General features: G+C 45.1%; 3 protein-coding genes across 5 annotated transcripts; 1 reads left to right on the forward strand and 2 right to left on the reverse strand.

Annotated features, from left to right (window-relative positions):
* Window positions 1–1,445: 1,445 nt before the first annotated feature.
* On the reverse strand, window positions 1,446–4,501 carry MRPL30 (mitochondrial ribosomal protein L30). Of its 2 annotated transcripts, XM_077814638.1 has the most exons (6): window positions 4,383–4,481; window positions 3,921–4,023; window positions 3,619–3,702; window positions 2,848–2,994; window positions 2,348–2,421; window positions 1,446–2,262 (listed from the first exon to the last, which is right to left on the reverse strand). In XM_077814638.1, exons 3-6 carry the CDS (start codon window positions 3,682–3,684, stop codon window positions 2,130–2,132), a joined length of 420 nt encoding a protein of 139 aa, XP_077670764.1. In that variant the 5' UTR covers window positions 3,685–3,702; window positions 3,921–4,023; window positions 4,383–4,481; the 3' UTR covers window positions 1,446–2,129. The 2 variants fall into 2 exon arrangements, with proteins under 2 accessions (XP_077670764.1, XP_077670756.1); XM_077814630.1 differs by lacking the exon at window positions 3,921–4,023 and having other exon boundaries at window positions 4,383–4,501.
* A 104-nt stretch (window positions 4,502–4,605) lies between these two features.
* Window positions 4,606–9,111, forward strand: MITD1 (microtubule interacting and trafficking domain containing 1). 2 transcript variants are annotated; one of them, XM_077814661.1, is made up of 7 exons: window positions 4,606–4,863; window positions 7,069–7,170; window positions 7,316–7,452; window positions 7,535–7,621; window positions 8,290–8,405; window positions 8,757–8,817; window positions 8,892–9,111. In XM_077814661.1, the coding sequence occupies exons 1-7, from the start codon at window positions 4,677–4,679 to the stop codon at window positions 8,985–8,987; spliced, it is 786 nt and encodes a 261-aa protein (XP_077670787.1). In that variant the 5' UTR covers window positions 4,606–4,676; the 3' UTR covers window positions 8,988–9,111. The 2 variants fall into 2 exon arrangements, with proteins under 2 accessions (XP_077670787.1, XP_077670794.1); XM_077814668.1 differs by lacking the exon at window positions 8,757–8,817.
* Window positions 9,112–9,242: 131 nt separating this feature from the next.
* LIPT1 (lipoyltransferase 1) lies at window positions 9,243–14,214 on the reverse strand. The gene is made up of 2 exons (XM_077814649.1): window positions 14,142–14,214; window positions 9,243–12,842 (listed from the first exon to the last, which is right to left on the reverse strand). The coding sequence occupies exon 2, from the start codon at window positions 12,556–12,558 to the stop codon at window positions 11,437–11,439; it is 1,122 nt and encodes a 373-aa protein (XP_077670775.1). The 5' UTR covers window positions 12,559–12,842; window positions 14,142–14,214; the 3' UTR covers window positions 9,243–11,436.
* Window positions 14,215–17,252: the final 3,038 nt, after the last annotated feature.

Below are 17,252 nucleotides of genomic sequence, written 5' to 3' on the forward strand. Positions count from 1 at the left end.
CTTTTATGGTAGGGTGTGGCTACCAGCTGCACCCCAAAAAATCCACAATGGACACACATGGTGAAATGACTTCAGCCCAGTAATTCATCTTGAGAAAGGGTGGTGGCTCAGCTCCAAAGAAATTTAGGTGCCTAAATCCCAAATGTGGGTACCACTGCAATCCACAAAACCCCCACTGAGCTGCCAACTAACCCTGTAGGTGCCTAAACTCACTCATGGAATAAATTTTCACTTGAAAAGTTCCCTAGGAACCTCATTTTTGCCTCTAGGCCTGCATACTGATGCCTAACTCACACCTAAGCCCCAGTGCAATCCTCAAATCAGACGATAGATGGGGGAACACCATCACGGCCTGATCAGGTAGGCATTTTCTAAGCATGACTTACTCCACACAAAACAGAGGAGGACAACTCCCTTATAACCTTGATCCCATGGTTAGGGTGCTCAGGTGGGCTGAGGGAAGCCCATTTGATTTCCCCTTTTCTTCAATAGGCAGAGGGGATTTGAACAGGAGTTTCCCACCTTTCAAGTGAGCACCCTAACCCCCAGGGCATATTCAGATGTGGGTCTCTTGTTGTAGTCATTCTATGTTGTATTAAATATTAATGGGCCCAGAGAGAGAACGAGACTATCGTCCAATGGTTAGAACATTCACCTGAGGTTGGAATCCTGTTCAAATCCCTTCTGCTTGTCAGGCGGAGTGGGGAACTGAACCAGTTTCCCACATTCTGGGTGAGCGCTCTGACACTGGGACAAAGGACGGCACCTGCCATCTCCTCCTTTAACACCCTCCACACACACACACATTGTTGTGGGAGTCAGGCAGGTGCCTAACTTCTGTTCTTTCAAGCAACAGCTTAGGCATCGAAGGTGCCTGACTCCAGGAAAGGCATTCCCAGCTGTAGATTGCAAGCACAGATAGATGCCTCCCTGTATCCCACACTCAGGCCATGTCTACACAAGTTATGGTAGCATTCAGCTGCTGAAGTTTGTATATCACTCATGTGCTTGCATATTTGGCTGCTTGTGTCTGCGCTGCATGTATTTTCCAGGAGTTCTTGTTTTGATACAAAGTGCTATACATGGTGGGTAGGCATCCCAGTGTGCCATTTGCTGCCTTCTGGCAAAATGCCTTTTGGGCAATGTTCACAATGTGTTGGAGGAAGCAGTTGTTTCAGGGTCTTAACTCAAAACTTTTATAGTGAGACAGTAAACTGTGCTACTCATGGACAGGCTGGGTTCCATTTTAATCATTTAATACAGTAACTCCTCGCTTAACATTGTAGTTATGTTCCTGAAAAATGCGACTTTAAGCAAAACGATGTTAAGAGAATCCAATTTCCCCATAAGAATTAATGTGGGGGGGGGAGGGGGTTGGGTTCCAGGGAAAATTTTTTCACCAGACAAAAAAAAACTATATATTATACATACACACACACACAGTATAAACTTTAAACAATTTAATACTGTACACAGTGATGATGATTGTGAAGCTTGGTTGAAGTAGTAAAGCTAGAGGGTGGAAGAGGGTGGGATATTTCCCAGGGAATGGCTTACTGCTAAATGATGAACTAGCTTTTGGCTGAGCCCTCAAGGGTTAACCCATTGTTGTTAATGTAGCCTCACACTCTACAAGGCAGCACGAATGGAAGGAGGGGAGACAGCACGGCAGACAGAGACACATGGGAGGGGAACACCCTGACGTTAGCCCCCCTCTCTCCTCCTCTCCCTCCCCGCCCCCCTCCCTGCACACAGCAAGCAGGAGGCTCCTGGGAGCAGCTCCAAGGCAGAAGCAGCACATGACAACTGAGCTACCAGCAACTGATGGCCTGCTGGGCAGCTGCCGCACAGGGAACTTAGGGGTGCGGCGAGCTGATGAGGGGCTGTCGGTCCACCCTGGTTCCAAGCCCCCACCAGCTAGCTCCAACTGGCTGCTCTTCCTGCAAGCAGTGGACAAAGCAGGCGGCTGCCAAACAACATTACAAGGAAGCATTGCACAACTTTAAATGAGCATGTTCTCTAATTGATCAGCAATGTAACAACGAAACTTTAAGTGAGGAGTTACTGTAGACACAACTCCCAATTTATTGGTTAAATAATTTTACAAAAGTGAGAAAAGTCAGTGCATACTACGATTTAATTGCTTTTTGTTCCACGCATTTCAGATGCCGCCGAATTACTAATTCTCCTGTGCTCTTAAGTAAGGTATCTGACATTTCCTCTTCTGTGGGAATTCCATGAGGCAGTTTCAGGGGCTGAATTCTACAGACAAGAGAATTTGTTTAAAACATGGACTATGGTAACAAGTTATTTTAATTGTTGCTGGTTAAAGGAAAAGTTAACAAACCTTATTAGATGCTTTATGACTTTCAGTTTTCCATTCACAGATGGGATATTTTTGTGCACTCTGGGCTGATTTGCCTATAAACAATGCAGAATGTTACAAACTCACTTTGAAAAAGCAATTTATGTCTCTAGGAACTGATGTATTCAATTGAAGAATTCACATATCAATAAAAGAAGAACATAGTACACAAAATTAAACTACTTTGGGAAATTCACACTTCTTGAAAATAAGTGTGCTAAAATTCATTAAACTTTTGGGATTCACTAACATCTTCATTAATACAAATGCTTATTTCCTATTAATATCCATGGGAGATCCATACATCTAGGCTCCAATCATGCAAATGCCTACCTATTTGCTCAACTTTATTATTGTGAGTAATCCTTTTGATTTCAATAGGATTTGAAGATCTGAGAAAAGAATTTTGCCCTAAATTTCTAGGCTAATTACTTTACAGATGTGCATGATAAACATGAAATAAAGTAAATTAGAAAGTATACTTTATCCAGTCCAAGATCATGTATTATCTTCTTTTCCCAATATGGACGACCTATTCCACTTTTGATTCTAGTGACAAGATGCAGTTTGTGAGGCTGCTGAGGATCACCTCCGTATTTTTCATGATCTGAAGGCCGTGGCTGAAATACCTACAAATAAGTAGTTCACAAAAGGCATGGCTTTGTTTTTTTATTTTTAAACATTTCAACAGTTACTGAATCCAACAATATCTTGCTGTAAAAATATTCCCCTAAAATATATTTTAGTCTTTCACTAGAAAGAAAATGTGGCAACCCCCCCTAAATTTCTAATAAGCTTCCCTTCCAGAAAGGCAAAGCAGCAACATATGACCATAGTATTAAAAAAGCTAATCTCCAAATAACCTAAAATTATTTCAAGTGTTTCCTCATGACAGTTTGCGTAAAGATACAATAAGTTTGGGGTCATGATCCTCCACTCATATATAGCCTAGTCTTTGGGAGCATGATTCTTCAATCATATATATATGAACACATAAGAGCAGAGGTCTAGTTGTAGGACTGGGACCCAAATTTGTAAGACGATTGTGTCAGGCTTATGACTCAAGAATGCCCTGTTTCAGAAATAAAATCAACTACAATCAGACACTGGTTTTTCATACAAGAATCTGAGTGCATATCTCTCTTGTTTAACAATGGTATTGCTCAGTACTGTTACAAATTAGTCTTACTAAAAAAATTAAAGGTATAAACAAACCCAAAACATGCTTTCAAATCTTTAAATATTGTGCTTACTGAAGCTGGAATTCTTGACTTAGTAAATTTATGGCGAATCCATCCTGTCCAAGTCAGTGATTCCATGCTGCTTTTTGCCAGAGTCTAAAAAAGTTATGGCATGATTTGTTAAATTTATTCAAGGAGAAAATTATTAACATTTGTATTGTACATAAAACCGTGAAATGACTAAATTAGGATCAGGGTCCCATTGTGCAACCAGGATAACCGATACAATACTGTGCCCTTATTATATCAGTGGGTGTTCTGACACCGAGACATTTAGCATAGTCTTGCTTAATGAAACCAAATACTTTTGAAACCTTTTAAAGCCTGTGTTTCTGCTCCTGGTGTCTAGTGAAATGAGGACACAACCCCTGGTTTCACTAGAACGGCGGCTGCAGAACGGCAGGCGTGCTTCTGGCCCTGCAAACGAGGAAAACCTCGGTGAGTCGGGACGCGCACTCTGAGCGCGATCAGGCAGCGCAACTCACTGGGGCTGACCCGCTCTGGAGGGACGGTCCCAGGGGAATCAGGCTGCAGCCCGCCCTAGCGTGGCCCAGGATAGCTCGGAGGGGCAAGAGCCCCAGTCCTGCGACCCTTTCACCAGGGGCTCAAGGGGCCAGGGAAGCGGAGCACGGAGCGCAGCAGCCGGGGCAATGGGAGGCCAGGGGCTGCAGGACCGGGTCCCACTCTCACGCCGCCCTTCCTCCCCTTGAGGGAACTGCCCCCCACTCCCACGGCGACCAGCACAGGGAAACCCCCCAGCTCTGCGCCCCACTCACTCTCCAGGCGGCCGGGGGTCTCTTAGCGACGCAGCCCAGCGCCGCCGCCGCCATCTTGGCCCCGAATGTTATTTCCGGATTCCGGCAGCCACTAAGGTCGGCGCCCAGAAGCCGCTGCACTTTGGTTCCGACTACTTCCGGCGCGAGGGCGGGGAAGGAATAAAGCGCGACACCGGCGGCCGCCTCGGGTTTTTCTGGGTCCTGAAAATCACGTGACCGCCTCCCCCAGCTCCGCCTGGCTCCCGGAAGTGGTGGCTGGTGGCGCGCGCAGGCTTGGTTCAGGTTGGGGGTTCGATGCCCGCCGGGTGCAGCTTGCCGCCTGCCCCCATGTCCCAGGCCGGTCCAGGCGCGGTGGCCGCGCTGGAGCCCCCGGCGGTGGCGACGCTGAAGCGGGCGGTAGAGCTGGACTCGGCGTCCCGCTTCCAGGAGTCGCTGGTGTGTTACCAGGAGGGGATTGACCTGCTGCTGCAGGTGCTGAAAGGTACCGACGGGCTGGATCCCCACACCCGGGCTCTGCGGCGTGGCCCCTACCTCCCCTCCAGCGCTGTAGCTCACCCCACCCAGAGCCGGCAAAGGTCGGGAGCCGCAGCGCCAATGCAACCCCCCCGGCAGAGTTAACGCTGCTCCTTCCTGAGCTTGCAAACGTTTGGGGCTGGGGGCTGTCATTTTCTCCGGGGTTGCAGAGAGCGCGTGGCGGGAGGGAGCCCAGCTCTGGCTGACCTGCAGGTGCTGCCTCTTTAAAGCCTGGTCTATACTAGAAAATGACGTTGTCTTAATTATGTTGGTCAGAGGTGTGAAAAATCCACACCCCTACCCGGTGTAGTTAAACCGATCCAAATCCCTGTGTAGATGGTGCCCGAAAAATTCTTCTCACAATCTAGCTACTGCCTCTTGGGGAGGTGGAGAACCCCTCCCCTTGGCTTAGGAAGTGTCTAGGCTGAAGCCACACAGCTGTGTTACTGAAGTGTTTTAAGTGTAGATGAGCCATAATAACATTAATGTATGTGCTACATGCTTAGAGAGGCGGTGATGTGCATGTTACAGTTATATGTGCCTGTGTTGGGTCTCTCTTCATAAATGACTAAGGCCTGCTCTACACTAGGAAATTAGATCAGTAACTAAATCTCTCAGGGGGTGTAAAAAATCCACACCCCTGGACAATGCAGCTAAACCGACCTAACCCTGGCTGTAGATAGAACAAGGTCCGTGAGAGATTACCTGCACTGGGGAGAACCCGTCCTGTCAGTGTAGATAGCATCCTCACTGAAGTGTTACAGCAGCACCACTGTAGCATTTTAAATGTAGACAAGTGCTAAGAACATTACTGGCTACACTTGCAGATGTAGAGCGCTTTGGGAACCCGCCTTCACAGAGCGCAGTAGGGAAAGCGCTGCAGTCTGTCCACACTGACAGCTTCAAGCGCACTGGCATGGCCACGTTTGCAGCACTTGCAATGGTATTGGGAGCGGTGCATTATGGGCAGCTATCCCAGCATGCAAAGTGGCTGCAACTGTGCTTTTCAAATGGGGGGTGGGTGGAGTGTGACAGAGAGTGTGTTGTGTGTATGTGGTGGGGGAGAGAGTGGGTTTTTGGGGGGCTGAGAGCATGTCAGCATGCTGTCTTGTAAGTTCAGACAGCAACAGACCCTCCCCTGCCCCCCCCCCCTCTCTCTCTCTCTCTCACACAGCATTCCACAGTAATGGTTGCTTTGTCTGGAAGGAGATAAGCAGCCAGCAGCCGCTGTCAGAAACAGAGCTTTTAAGGGGCATTTCCGCATTCCTACGGCCAATTCCAAACAATGATAAGAGCGGCCACTTGACTTAAGGGGATTATGGGACATTTCCGGAGGCTGATCAGAGCACAGTAAAACAACAACTCGTTCACACTGGCACCACAGCAAATGTTACTCCACTCGCAGAGGTGGAGTACCAGCAGTGCTGAAGCTGTGGAGTCAGAGCACTCTTTGTCTTGCCAGTGTGGATGGGTAGTGAGCTGGTGCACCCAGGGTCCTTTATTGCGCTGTAACATGCAAGTGTAGCCAAGCCCTCCCCCACACACACAGGTTCAAGAAGCTTATCCTGGGGTATATGCCGGCTTGGAAGGTTTAGATTTGTATTGATAAATGTTGGTAAGGGTTGATTTCACCAGAAACACACAAAATATTTGTGTACTAACAAAGTATTTCCATGAATAATAATCAAAATTTACAGAAATAATGGAAAGAAGAACTGCTTGAGAACATATTAGAGTTTCATTTAAGGATATTTAATTTGTATATTTTGACATGTGATGTTGATAATTTGTGTTTTAACCATTAAAAAGCTTTAACTTGTTGAATCTCAACACCTACTTTCATTAAATAATTGTCTCACCACCCACCCATAATTTTCTGGAACTGTGAAAATTTTAAAAGTGATTAAAATAAACATTGATATTACCAGTCAAAATTATTTTTAAAAAATATCAAATTCTGCCAAGCCTAGGTACACATAATGAAAAATATTGAGAATCAAATAGTAAAGGGTCTGGCTCTTGGGCATGGATGTAGGTCCAGTAGAGGATCTCTCTCCTCTCCTTTAGACTGTTGAATGAAAAAAAAAATTAGAGGACTTTATATTCTGGGGAATAATTATCAGACGTAGTTGTCCTCCTTTTTTGAGATAATCTGAATATTTTTGATTCACAGCTACAAAAGATGAAACAAAAAAAGCTCATTACAGACAAAAAATACCTGAATACATGAAGAGAGCTGAAGCTATTAAAAAACATATTGAAAAAGAAAGAGAAGGTATGAAGTTGTACTGTAAATTTTTTTAAATGTTCATGAAATGATGCACTTGTACATCTGAAGTTACAATACAGTTACCTAGGATTTATAGAATACAAGTGTATGATTGCACTGTCTTGTTTAGTGAAGGATACTTCTTTTTTAGATGGTAAATACCACCAGCAAATTAAAATTGAAGAAAATTCAACTGGTTTCAGCTATGAGAAGGTTTTCCAAGACTACCTTAATGAGACCGTTACAGAAGTTTGGGTAGAGGACCCATACATCAGACATGTTCACCAGGCAAGTGGATCTTGAATGTAGTTTATCTATAAAACTATAACAATTTTTTTCAGTTATTAAATAATCAAACTAACTCTTACAGTTCTACAACTTCTTAAGATTCTGTGAGATGCTTGTTAAGGGGCCCTGCAGAGTGAAAACTATCCACCTCCTAACTTCCTATGATGAAGTAAGTATCTAGACTTCATGTATAATATCTATTATTCATATTTACCAATATTTGGTAGACTGAGGCCCTCTCTCCTTCAACAGGAGATGCAATCAGGTCAAGAGGATTTAACAAACACTGAATAGTGTAATTCCAAATATTTTGCTAACTAATAAATTCTACTTATGTGGCATCTTAAGTGGAAGTGACCCTGGAAGAAAGATGTTTATATTGGCCTAGTTGACTGTCTATTGTAAGAAACACCATTAAATAAATTCTGCTGGGAGACTCTTTATAATAAGGAAGGCCTGGATAAATTTTGATATTTTGGGGTTATGACAAGTATAAACCCTCTCATTGTCATTATACTCATTCTAGCCCAAATCTTAATCTGAACAGATAATCCAGTGTATTGGGGAGGCAGCATATCTAATGGTTAGCGCATGGGACCCTGAGGGAGAATTGAGTCCTTGTGCATAATCAGTCATTGGCTTGCTATGTGATTTTGGCCACGGCAGTCACTGTACCTCAGTCATCCCATCTGCAAAAATGAGTATAATTTATCTGCCCTCATAAAGCATTTTGAGACTTAGATAAGAGTAAGAACAAAGTGGTGTTAGTGAATTGAAGAAGATAAATGGACACAACTGGAACATGCAAGATGAAAAAACAACTTTTACTCTTAACAGGGTAGTGGAAAGAGTCAACAGACAAGTAGCCTAGAAGAAATAAAGCAATCACTAAAGAACTATGGAGTAACACTGAATGTCTCATTTTCATCTTCAATTCATGATCGAGAAATAAGGTTGGTGATGCAGAAAACCAATAAATTCCAAATTATTTAATCTTGACAGATTATCTATAACCATGGTTACAAATGTCATTCAAAGCAGAAGGCACTTACTTTATCCGGTAAAGTAGGTTCTTCATAGTTTTATACTGTGTTCAACTTTGGGACCACTGGGATCTAGTTTTTAAAACAAGACATTGCTGTATTATAGTTGACATCTACTCTAGCTAGAAATTTTGATTGAAATGGTGGGAGGAATTTGCATAACTTGTAGATATGATTACATTTTTTTTCCTAATTATGTTAAATGTACCTACAGTTTGTAAACTTGTGAAGATGGAATAATATTGGGAATTTTTTAAATAGATTCAACAATGGATGGATGATTAAGATTGGAAGAGGGCTTGATTATTTTAAGAAACCACAGGTAGGTGTGTATTTTCTTTTGAATGAATTTGAACTACAACGTGGCTTATTCTAAAATTGTGTTCCTTTTTGCAGGGTCGTTTTTGCCTTGGATACTGTGACTTTGATTTGAGACCGTGTCATGAAACAACAGTGGATGTCTTTCATACTAAACATACAAAGAAAACATGACCAAATATTTCTGTTATTTAATTACTGCTCTTACAACCTTTAAATGCCTGCTTTTAATTTCTCTCAATTACATGTAGTGTACACTTTTTATGGAATAAACTATATTTTTTTATATTTTTGATTACTTGCAGTGTGAATTAATAGAATTTCTAAACTAAATGGGGTAATACTTTAAAGCAAGGTACAGTAGAACCTCAGAGTGATGAACACCAGAGTTCCAAACTGACTAGTCAACCACACACCTCATTTGGAACCAGAAGTACACAATTGGGCAGCAGCAGCGACAAAACAAAAAAGCAAATACAGTACAGTACTGTGTTAAATGTAAACTACTAAAAAAAACTAAAAGGGAAAGTTAAAAAAATTTCAAGGTAAGGAAACTGTTTCTGTGCTAGTTTCATTTAAATTAAGATAGTTAAAAGCAGCATTTTTCTTCTGCATAGTAAAGCTTCAAAGCTATATTCAGCCAAGGTACAGTTCTAAACTTTTGAAAGAAAAACCATAATATGTTGTCCAGAATTACGAACATTTCGGAGTTACAAACAACCTCCATTCCCAAGGTGTTCGTAAACTCTGAGGTTCTACTGTATCAAATATGATGAATGAGCAGTGCTAAAAGTTCACAAGTGCTTAGGAAACTAGTTACGTTTCTGTAAATTATACACACTTCACAAACTTAGATGTTTTTGATCCAACACAGAAAATCCAAATATATAGACGTTAGGCAACTGTCTTTAGTATTATACTTCAAAGAAAAAAACAATAGGATTGAAGGAAAACACCATGTACATTGGTCAAACTGGACAATCTCTAAGTAAAAGAATAAATGGACACAAATCAGATGTCAAGAATTATAACATTCATAAACCAGTCGGAGAAGACTTCAATCTCTCTGGTCACGCGATTACAGACCTGAAAGTTGCGATATTACAACAGAAAAGCTTCAAAACCAGGCTCCAGCGAGAGACTGTTGAATTGGAATTCATTTGCAAAATGGATACAATTAACTTAGGCTTGAATAGAGACTGGGAGTGGCTAAGTCATTATGCAAGGTAACCTATTTCCCCTTGTTCTCTCCCCCCCCCCCCCCCCCCCCCCGGTTCCTCAGATGTTCTTGTTAAACCCTGGATTTGCGCTGGAAATGACCCATCTTGATTATCATACACATTGTAAGGCGAGTGATCACTTTAGATAAGCTATTACCAGCAGGAGAGGGGGGTGGGGGGAGAGAAAACCTTTTGTAGTGGTAAACACCCATTTTTTCATGGTTTGTATGTATAAGAACATCTTCTGTATTTTCCACAGTATGCATCTGATGAAGTGAGCTGTAGCTCACGAAAGCTTATGCTCAAATAAATTGGTTAGTCTCTAAGGTGCCACAAGTACTCCTTTTCTTTTTGCAAATACAGACTAACACGGCTGTTACTCTGAAATCATGTTAAACTGTAGCTTAGTTAACTAGATAAGTAAGGCCAATTGTTTCCTTCTAAAACAAGGTGGAGAGCTGTAAAATCAGTGAATATTTGTGCAGAGTCCTCTGTGAAATACCATTTGGCAATCACACCACACTTTAACACCCTTCAAAAGTCTCCATTTCAGTGATTAACTTATTTGAATACTAATGGCAGTGCATGTACTGAGGGGCCCACATACCGATAAATGGAAGATAACTGAACAGAATATGTCATACTTGATCAGACTGTCTAAATGTGTGGTCCTGTGTTGTGGCCATTATCCTTCCAGTTGAGGACTAGAACCATCCCAGAGAGCAAGACACAGGAATCAAAATGCAGTTCTCCTGCATGATGTCTGAGCTGGTCACAGGTGCATGGCCCATTATTTACTGATACTGATTTTTTTCATGATGTTAACATGCAAACTTTACCATTTTTAATGTAGACCATAAGATGGAAGTCTAGAATAAAATTTAATTTAGAGCCTAAAATATAGATTATGCGGATACTCCATGTATACATTTAACTTTAAACTCTTAGTTAACAAACGTATCAAAATACCACCTCATATTAGTCTAGTGACTTCAGTCTTTTTAAAACGAACTATCATTCTGTCCAAATCCAATATAGCTTTCCAGCAAGTCACTGCCTCTGAGATGTGAACTCTTAACATATAGATCTAGTCTGAAGTATCTTCATGTATTTGGGTGACTAAGTACATGTTCAGTCTTCAGTAATTGAGAAATAGTTTCATGTTGACAGTGGTGATATGAAATTTAGTTTTATAATCAGTCTAATTAGTAGTTACACAATCAGTCATGAACTAGACTCCAAGAATGTTAGTGGATAAATCAAGAGAAAGTTACTTCAGTGGTAACTTACTCCTATAAAATCAACTTGCACAACATACTGAAAATAAACATTTTGTTCCACGTTTTTAGTAAATCATGCACTAGTCCGTATCAGAGATGTGACTTACACTTTCATTATGAAAATCACATTAGTGTCATCACATTCTCACATAAGAGACTCCACTTCCTATGCAACTCATAGTTTTGTGGACATATTCTCAGCAGAGCACTTGCTAATGCTGTAGTTTCACTGGGGCAAAACTTACTGCCAATTAGGTTTTTCTCTAGTTCATTGCACATTGCTGGTGGCAGCCACTGCTCTGGCAAATCTATGTTACAAACTTCAATTCTCCCATGCTTTACATGAATATCCACTTTAACTTCAAGGAGAATATGTTCATACACTATGTTAAAGCAACTGCTAATACTAAATTTTGGTGTCTTGCCATATATCCATTCCCAGGTTTGTAGTTCTTTGGTTTTATTATTAATTCCAGGAAACACTGTCTCATCGGCTGGGTTTATTAGGGTAATATGATGGTCAATTTGATGGCATCTTGCATATTCTGCAGCAACAGCATCCATGACCATCTCACATGTTAACGTAGGATCCTCTTCAAAGAGATTTTTCACTAAAGCAGGCATGCTAGGAGTGGCATTGCTTTTTATCCCCTTGTAAGGACTCTTCAGTACAGGAGATAAAAGAAACCTATCTGCATTGCATAGCAAAGTGCAGTGATGATAAGCAACCGTCTTTCCTAGCTTTGCAGCAGTACCTGAGATTTTAAAATTCCCATCTAGCAAGAGATCAAATCTGTCAGTGGCACACACATCTAACTGGGGTTGCAATCCTTTTAGAGCCCTAACAACCAATTTTAAGTTTTCCATTCGCTCATATTTTTTCTTGGATGTGAAGAAAGTAAAATTGATATTGCCCAGATCATGGTAAACCGTCCCTCCCCCACTTCTCCTTCGAGCTAGTTTTATGTTCTTCTTCCTCATTATCTTGAGGTTACATTCCTGCCAGGGATTCTGGTGTCTCCCAATCACCACAGTGGGAGAATTTCTCCAAAGGAAAAGAACCTGTCCGTTCTCTAAATTCATGTTGTCATGAATCCAATCTTCCACAGCCAAATTCTGGTAAACATCACTAGAAACAGACTGTAGAATGAGTCCTCTGTTTGCTGTACACTTGAAGCCAGCTGCTGAAATCTTGAGGACATAAAATAACTGAAAATAGTTCTTCAGGGATGATGGGATTATCATGGTTTTAATAAAATTATCAGATAACTTGTGAAAGGAGAGGCAGGTCTGTCAAAGTTTAGTATAAGATGTTCATAATCCACACTCCTCCAGTACAAACACATCACTAAAGGCAATCATGCTGTACTCACTTTCTTCCCAGGATACCAAATAGTGATGCTACCACAATGAATGTGTTTTCAAGGTAGATTTCCTTCTCCCAGATATGATGATGGTAGTCCACCACAGGTGCATGGTCAATATCTAAGATGGGGCTACAGAAGGTTGTTTCCTCTTGTTGCATATTACTAGAAGTGAGAAAGGGGAGGAAAGTATAGTATCTGATTGTATTTGTTTTCCCCCCTACAATGTAATTTTACAATACTGTCATTAACATTGATCCTGGGGGAATTCTGTGCCACTGCGCATGCGCAGAATTCATGGTCCCCTCCTCTCCAGATTTCTTTGCTTCTCTGCAGAAAAGTGACTTACTGCTGGGGAAGCAAAGGGAAGCCACAAGAGTGGTCACATGCCCCACCACACTGAGCCCAAACCAGCTATACCCAGACCCCCACCCCACCAAGCCCCACTCCTCAGCACCTGGACCTCCCGCTGAGCCACAACCACCTTCCCCTGGACGCTACTGCAGAGTGCCATTGCTCCTGCACGCGGAACCTTCCAACCAGCCCCTGTTCATCAAGATCCCCTCCCACACACACACACAGCTGTATCCAAGCTGCTAGCAGCCAGACTGCCCCACACAGAACCCTCTCACCCAGCACTTGGATCTGCTCCCACACTAGGAGTCTGCCTGTCCACATCTGGTGTGCCTGGCATAGAGGGGCAGGGCCAACCACTGGCACCGTCAGGTGCAGCCTCAGCTTTGTATCTGAGGGGGAGCTATAGGGTGATCTCCCACTTCTGTGTAGCCAATGGCCTGTGCTCCCCACTCCTATGCCACAGCCTCCACATTTATGTATTGACAAATAAAATTTGCAGAATGGTGCAACATTTCAAAACATGTGCAAAATTTTTATTTTGTTGGCACGGAATTCCCTCAAGAGCAGTAGAAGTATTTAACAATCTAGTCTGCCACAAATATGCAGGTTAACTTTTTAAGGAGTCACTAAAGTGGTCCAGCTAATACGTGCAGGATTTAAATGGCCCTGGACACTAAAACGCGTCGTCTTGTCAAGGTCACTCTTCCCCCCCGCCCCGCTTCAGGGACCGCGCTAGAGAGGAGCGGGCATAGGTCAGTTCCGTGCCCAGTCGCTCCTTGGCACCGGAGTTACCAACCCTGCCGGGCGCAGGAGCCGCGGGAAGGGCGGGAGCGCGACGGAGGGGCCCCGCCCGAGGCTATTTTAGCTCCGCGGTGACGGAGCGCGCTGCGTGTGACGTTCCGCCGGCTCGAGGGGGCGGGGCAGGGAAGCTTGGCAGCGCCGCGGGGGGCAAGTGGGGGGGGGGTGCTCCTGTTACGCACCCTCCGACGGCAGACCGCTGGGACGCAGACCAGGGGCGGGTGGCAGGGTGGGGCCGGGCCCGGCTGTGCCAGGAGAGCAAGAAACCCCGAGCGCCGGTGCCTGTAGCGGGGTCAGGTCACTACTCACGGTGAAAGACTCCAGCCGCCTCCCGTTCCCACGCGGCCCGTTATATCGACCGTCTGTCCTCGGTGCGCATCCCAAACCCTTCCGGCCCCGCGCCGCAGCTGGGACCTGATGTTCCCCCAGCGAATCGCTCGGTGACGCGGGGGAAGGGAGAAGAGGAGACACCGCGTCCCTCCCACGCACGGGGGGCGGGGCTTGCCAGGCGACTTGGTAGGTCACGTGAGGGAGCGGGGGCTTTGGCGGGAGAAGGCAAGGCTCAGCTGCGTGGCGCTTGGTTCCACTGGCACAGCGTGAGGGGAGCTCTGCCGCGCTGGGGCCGGGGGCTGAGCCAGACCAGGCTGCGCACGGCAGGGGCAGGAAGGGATTTTGCTCTGTGTGTGTCCTTCTGTGAGCGAGGCAGGGTTGGGCTGATAGCGTCTGTTCTGTGGGACCGACTTCTGCTGGGGTCAGAGACAAGCCTTTGTGGTTTGTCTGAAAAAAAGGCAGAAACACCGTATCCACCATGGGTGAATGCTTCTCACAAAGCGATTGTGTCATACCTGACATCAGGAACACATCCCAAGGCAGTGACGAGCCTTTCCTTCCCCTTGTTTAGGGTAGGGGGACATGCAGCCCTGAGAGGGGCTCTGGCCATCTGCTCTCCATCTGTGCCCTCTAGCTGCCTGGACCTAAGCAACAGTGCCAGGGACTGGAGTAATTAGACTCAGAAAGGGACCCAGGAGTGAGTTCAACTGCCGCAGGGGACAGTGAGCTTGCCCAGGACTGAGGGCTCCAAGGACAAGAGATGTAAAGAGGTGACAGCTGAGCCCGGGCTGAGAGCCAGCTGACTACGGGTGGTGAAGGATCCAGGCATGATGCTCTGTGCCTGATACAGTACACTGCCTTGAGAGAGAGACAGGTTTTGTGCTAGTCCTTGGAGAGGGGGCATCGGTTGAGATGGATCCTGAGCACTAGATGGAGGAATAGCAACAGCAGCAGGCCATCCAATGCCAGCAGCAGATATTGCAGCCTTGGATGGCCCAGCAGCAGGCCCAGTCAGCACAGCAGCAGTTGCTGAGATTGTGACCTACCAGTAAGAACTCTAGAGAGACTTTTTGCCACAGTTAAAAACCCCAGCCCCTGCACAGGGAGGCCTGGTAGGGCCCAATACACCGGGAGGAACTCTCACTTGTGCCAGAAGTTAACCAAGATGGGCCCCAACAGTGCTCTGGATGCATTCTTCATCACCTTTGAGAGGGCAGCATTGGCATCTCAGTGACCTCTGGAGCATCAGGTGTTAGCTTTAGCTCCCTACCTAATGAGACAGGCACAGTTGGCCTGCTGTAACCTTGGCTCGGAACAGGCTAGAGACTGCAGTTGGGTGAAGATTGCTATTTTGGAATATCTGGATATTACCAAAGAGACACATTGACAGAACTTTAGGACAGAGACCTACCACAAGGGGGCATGCTTGGAGGTGCAAGGTTTAAAAGAGCATTGCTGGCAATGGCTTCACCTCCAGGAGCGTTCCAGGACTCAAGTTGCAGAGTTGGTCCTCATAGAGCATCTCATACTCATACTTTCAGAGAGGGGCTGGGAGTGGGTTCTCTGGCATTGCCCTGAGTTGTTGTCAGACACAAAGCAACTGATAGATAATTTTCTCGTAGTCAAAAGGTCCCTGGAGATGGGAAACACGTAGCCTCCGTCCACTTGCCAACTAGGTCTACCAACAGCAGATTCCCCCAGCAGACATGGCACCCCAGAAGACCTACCTGCATGAGGAGAGAGAGAGACCGTGGCAAGACACATGGCTGAGCTCAGATGAAGTATTACCCAGATAACTGCCCAGTGACACAAACAACTGGGCTGGAGTCCTTGAGCTCAGACAAAGGTCTCCCTCATAGTCTAAATAAGTCCCCTGTCAAAAGGGAGCCTGCAGACATAAGCTTGGTAATCTGCTATTCCTGTGGGCAGGGGCATGCACAAGGGGGGGGGCAAGCAGGGGCACATGTCCCCCCAATAATTGGCAGGAGCACAGAGTTCCTCTGGCCCTGGGCAACAGCTGATAGCTCCTCTGGGTCTGGGACCATGGCAGGGGCGCAGAACGTGTCTCTCCAAAAGCAGTCACATTTTTATTCCTGCGCACATCCCTGCCTGTGGGCAACAGAGGCACATGAGGAAAGAGTGCTCATTGATGGAGTGCAACTACACAGAGGGTTGTATGGCAAAGAGAGGGTCCATAGGCGTACTCCCCTCAAGCTCTACCTCCTCACCTGCCAAGTGTAAGAAGTGACTTATTTAGTGTATCAGGAAGAAGGAAGTCTTGTAAAATCAATGATAGAGAAAGTCCATGTGTTTAACTCCTGACCTCCATCCCGGACCAGAAGACACATATGCTACCTCCTGAGGTTGGTGAGATATTATCATTGGCTCATCCCCAGCTTTGCATCCATCACAGCACCCTGGACTGATTTGCTACAGGGCAAAGACACCAAAAAGCCTGTTGAGACAATGTGATGAATATGGACATATCTGACACTGGCCTGACAGCAGTGCTCTCCCAGGACTTTTTCTGCTCTTTGCCTTCAGTTGTTCCCCAGGGAGAAAGCATATTCTGTTATTGAGAAAGAAGCTCTGGCAATAAAGTGGACTGTGGACACCCTCATGTATTACCTGCTTGGTAGTCCTTACTCCCTAGTTACAGACAGTGCCCTTACAGTGGCTACACTCTTTAAAGGACTCTAGCCCCAGGATTATGTACTGGTATCTAGCACTCCAGCCTTATAGCTAGCTTCCAGATGCAGCACTGAGACAGGAAGGAGCATGCAAATGCCGATTTTTTTTTTCCCCCTGAAACATTGGGACTGGGTTGATGCTTGAACAAGAAACTTTTCTGGTCTTGAGAGGGACTGGAGGTGGAGGGGCAGAGGGAGGGTAGAATGCGATGGGACATGCCCACATCCCACTGACAGTTAGCCTTATGAGCATCCCTGCACTCAGTGCAAATTAGGCACACGTGCAGAGCATGCCCTGCTTGGAGAAGGGGAGCTTAAAAAGTTGAAGGTGGCCCAAGAGGAGAGGCTGCTAGTGAACCCAGTAGCCAGGGGAGTCCAGCCTAAGCCAGAGACTAGACTT

The sequence above is a fragment of the Eretmochelys imbricata genome, chromosome 1 (assembly GCF_965152235.1).
Source record: "Eretmochelys imbricata isolate rEreImb1 chromosome 1, rEreImb1.hap1, whole genome shotgun sequence".
Lineage (NCBI taxonomy): Eukaryota > Metazoa > Chordata > Testudines > Cheloniidae > Eretmochelys > Eretmochelys imbricata.

Excerpts from the sequence above, each read along its gene's own strand:
- MRPL30 (XM_077814630.1), bottom strand. The coding sequence starts at position 4,436 with ATGGCGGCGGCGGCGCTGGGCTGCGTCGCTAAGAGACCCCCGGCCGCC. Across the intron at positions 3,703-4,382 it reads GACCCCCGGCCGCCTGGAGA|ACTCTGGCAAAAAGCAGCAT; the intron begins GTGAGTGGGGCG and ends TAACTTTTTTAG. Across the intron at positions 2,422-2,847 it reads ATGATCTTGGACTGGATAAA|GCAAATCAGCCCAGAGTGCA; the intron begins GTATACTTTCTA and ends CATTGTTTATAG.
- MITD1 (XM_077814661.1), top strand. The coding sequence starts at position 4,677 with ATGCCCGCCGGGTGCAGCTTGCCGCCTGCCCCCATGTCCCAGGCCGGT. Across the intron at positions 7,453-7,534 it reads ACATCAGACATGTTCACCAG|TTCTACAACTTCTTAAGATT; the intron begins GCAAGTGGATCT and ends TAACTCTTACAG. Across the intron at positions 8,406-8,756 it reads ATTCATGATCGAGAAATAAG|ATTCAACAATGGATGGATGA; the intron begins GTTGGTGATGCA and ends TTTTTTAAATAG.
- LIPT1 (XM_077814649.1), bottom strand. The coding sequence starts at position 12,558 with ATGATAATCCCATCATCCCTGAAGAACTATTTTCAGTTATTTTATGTC.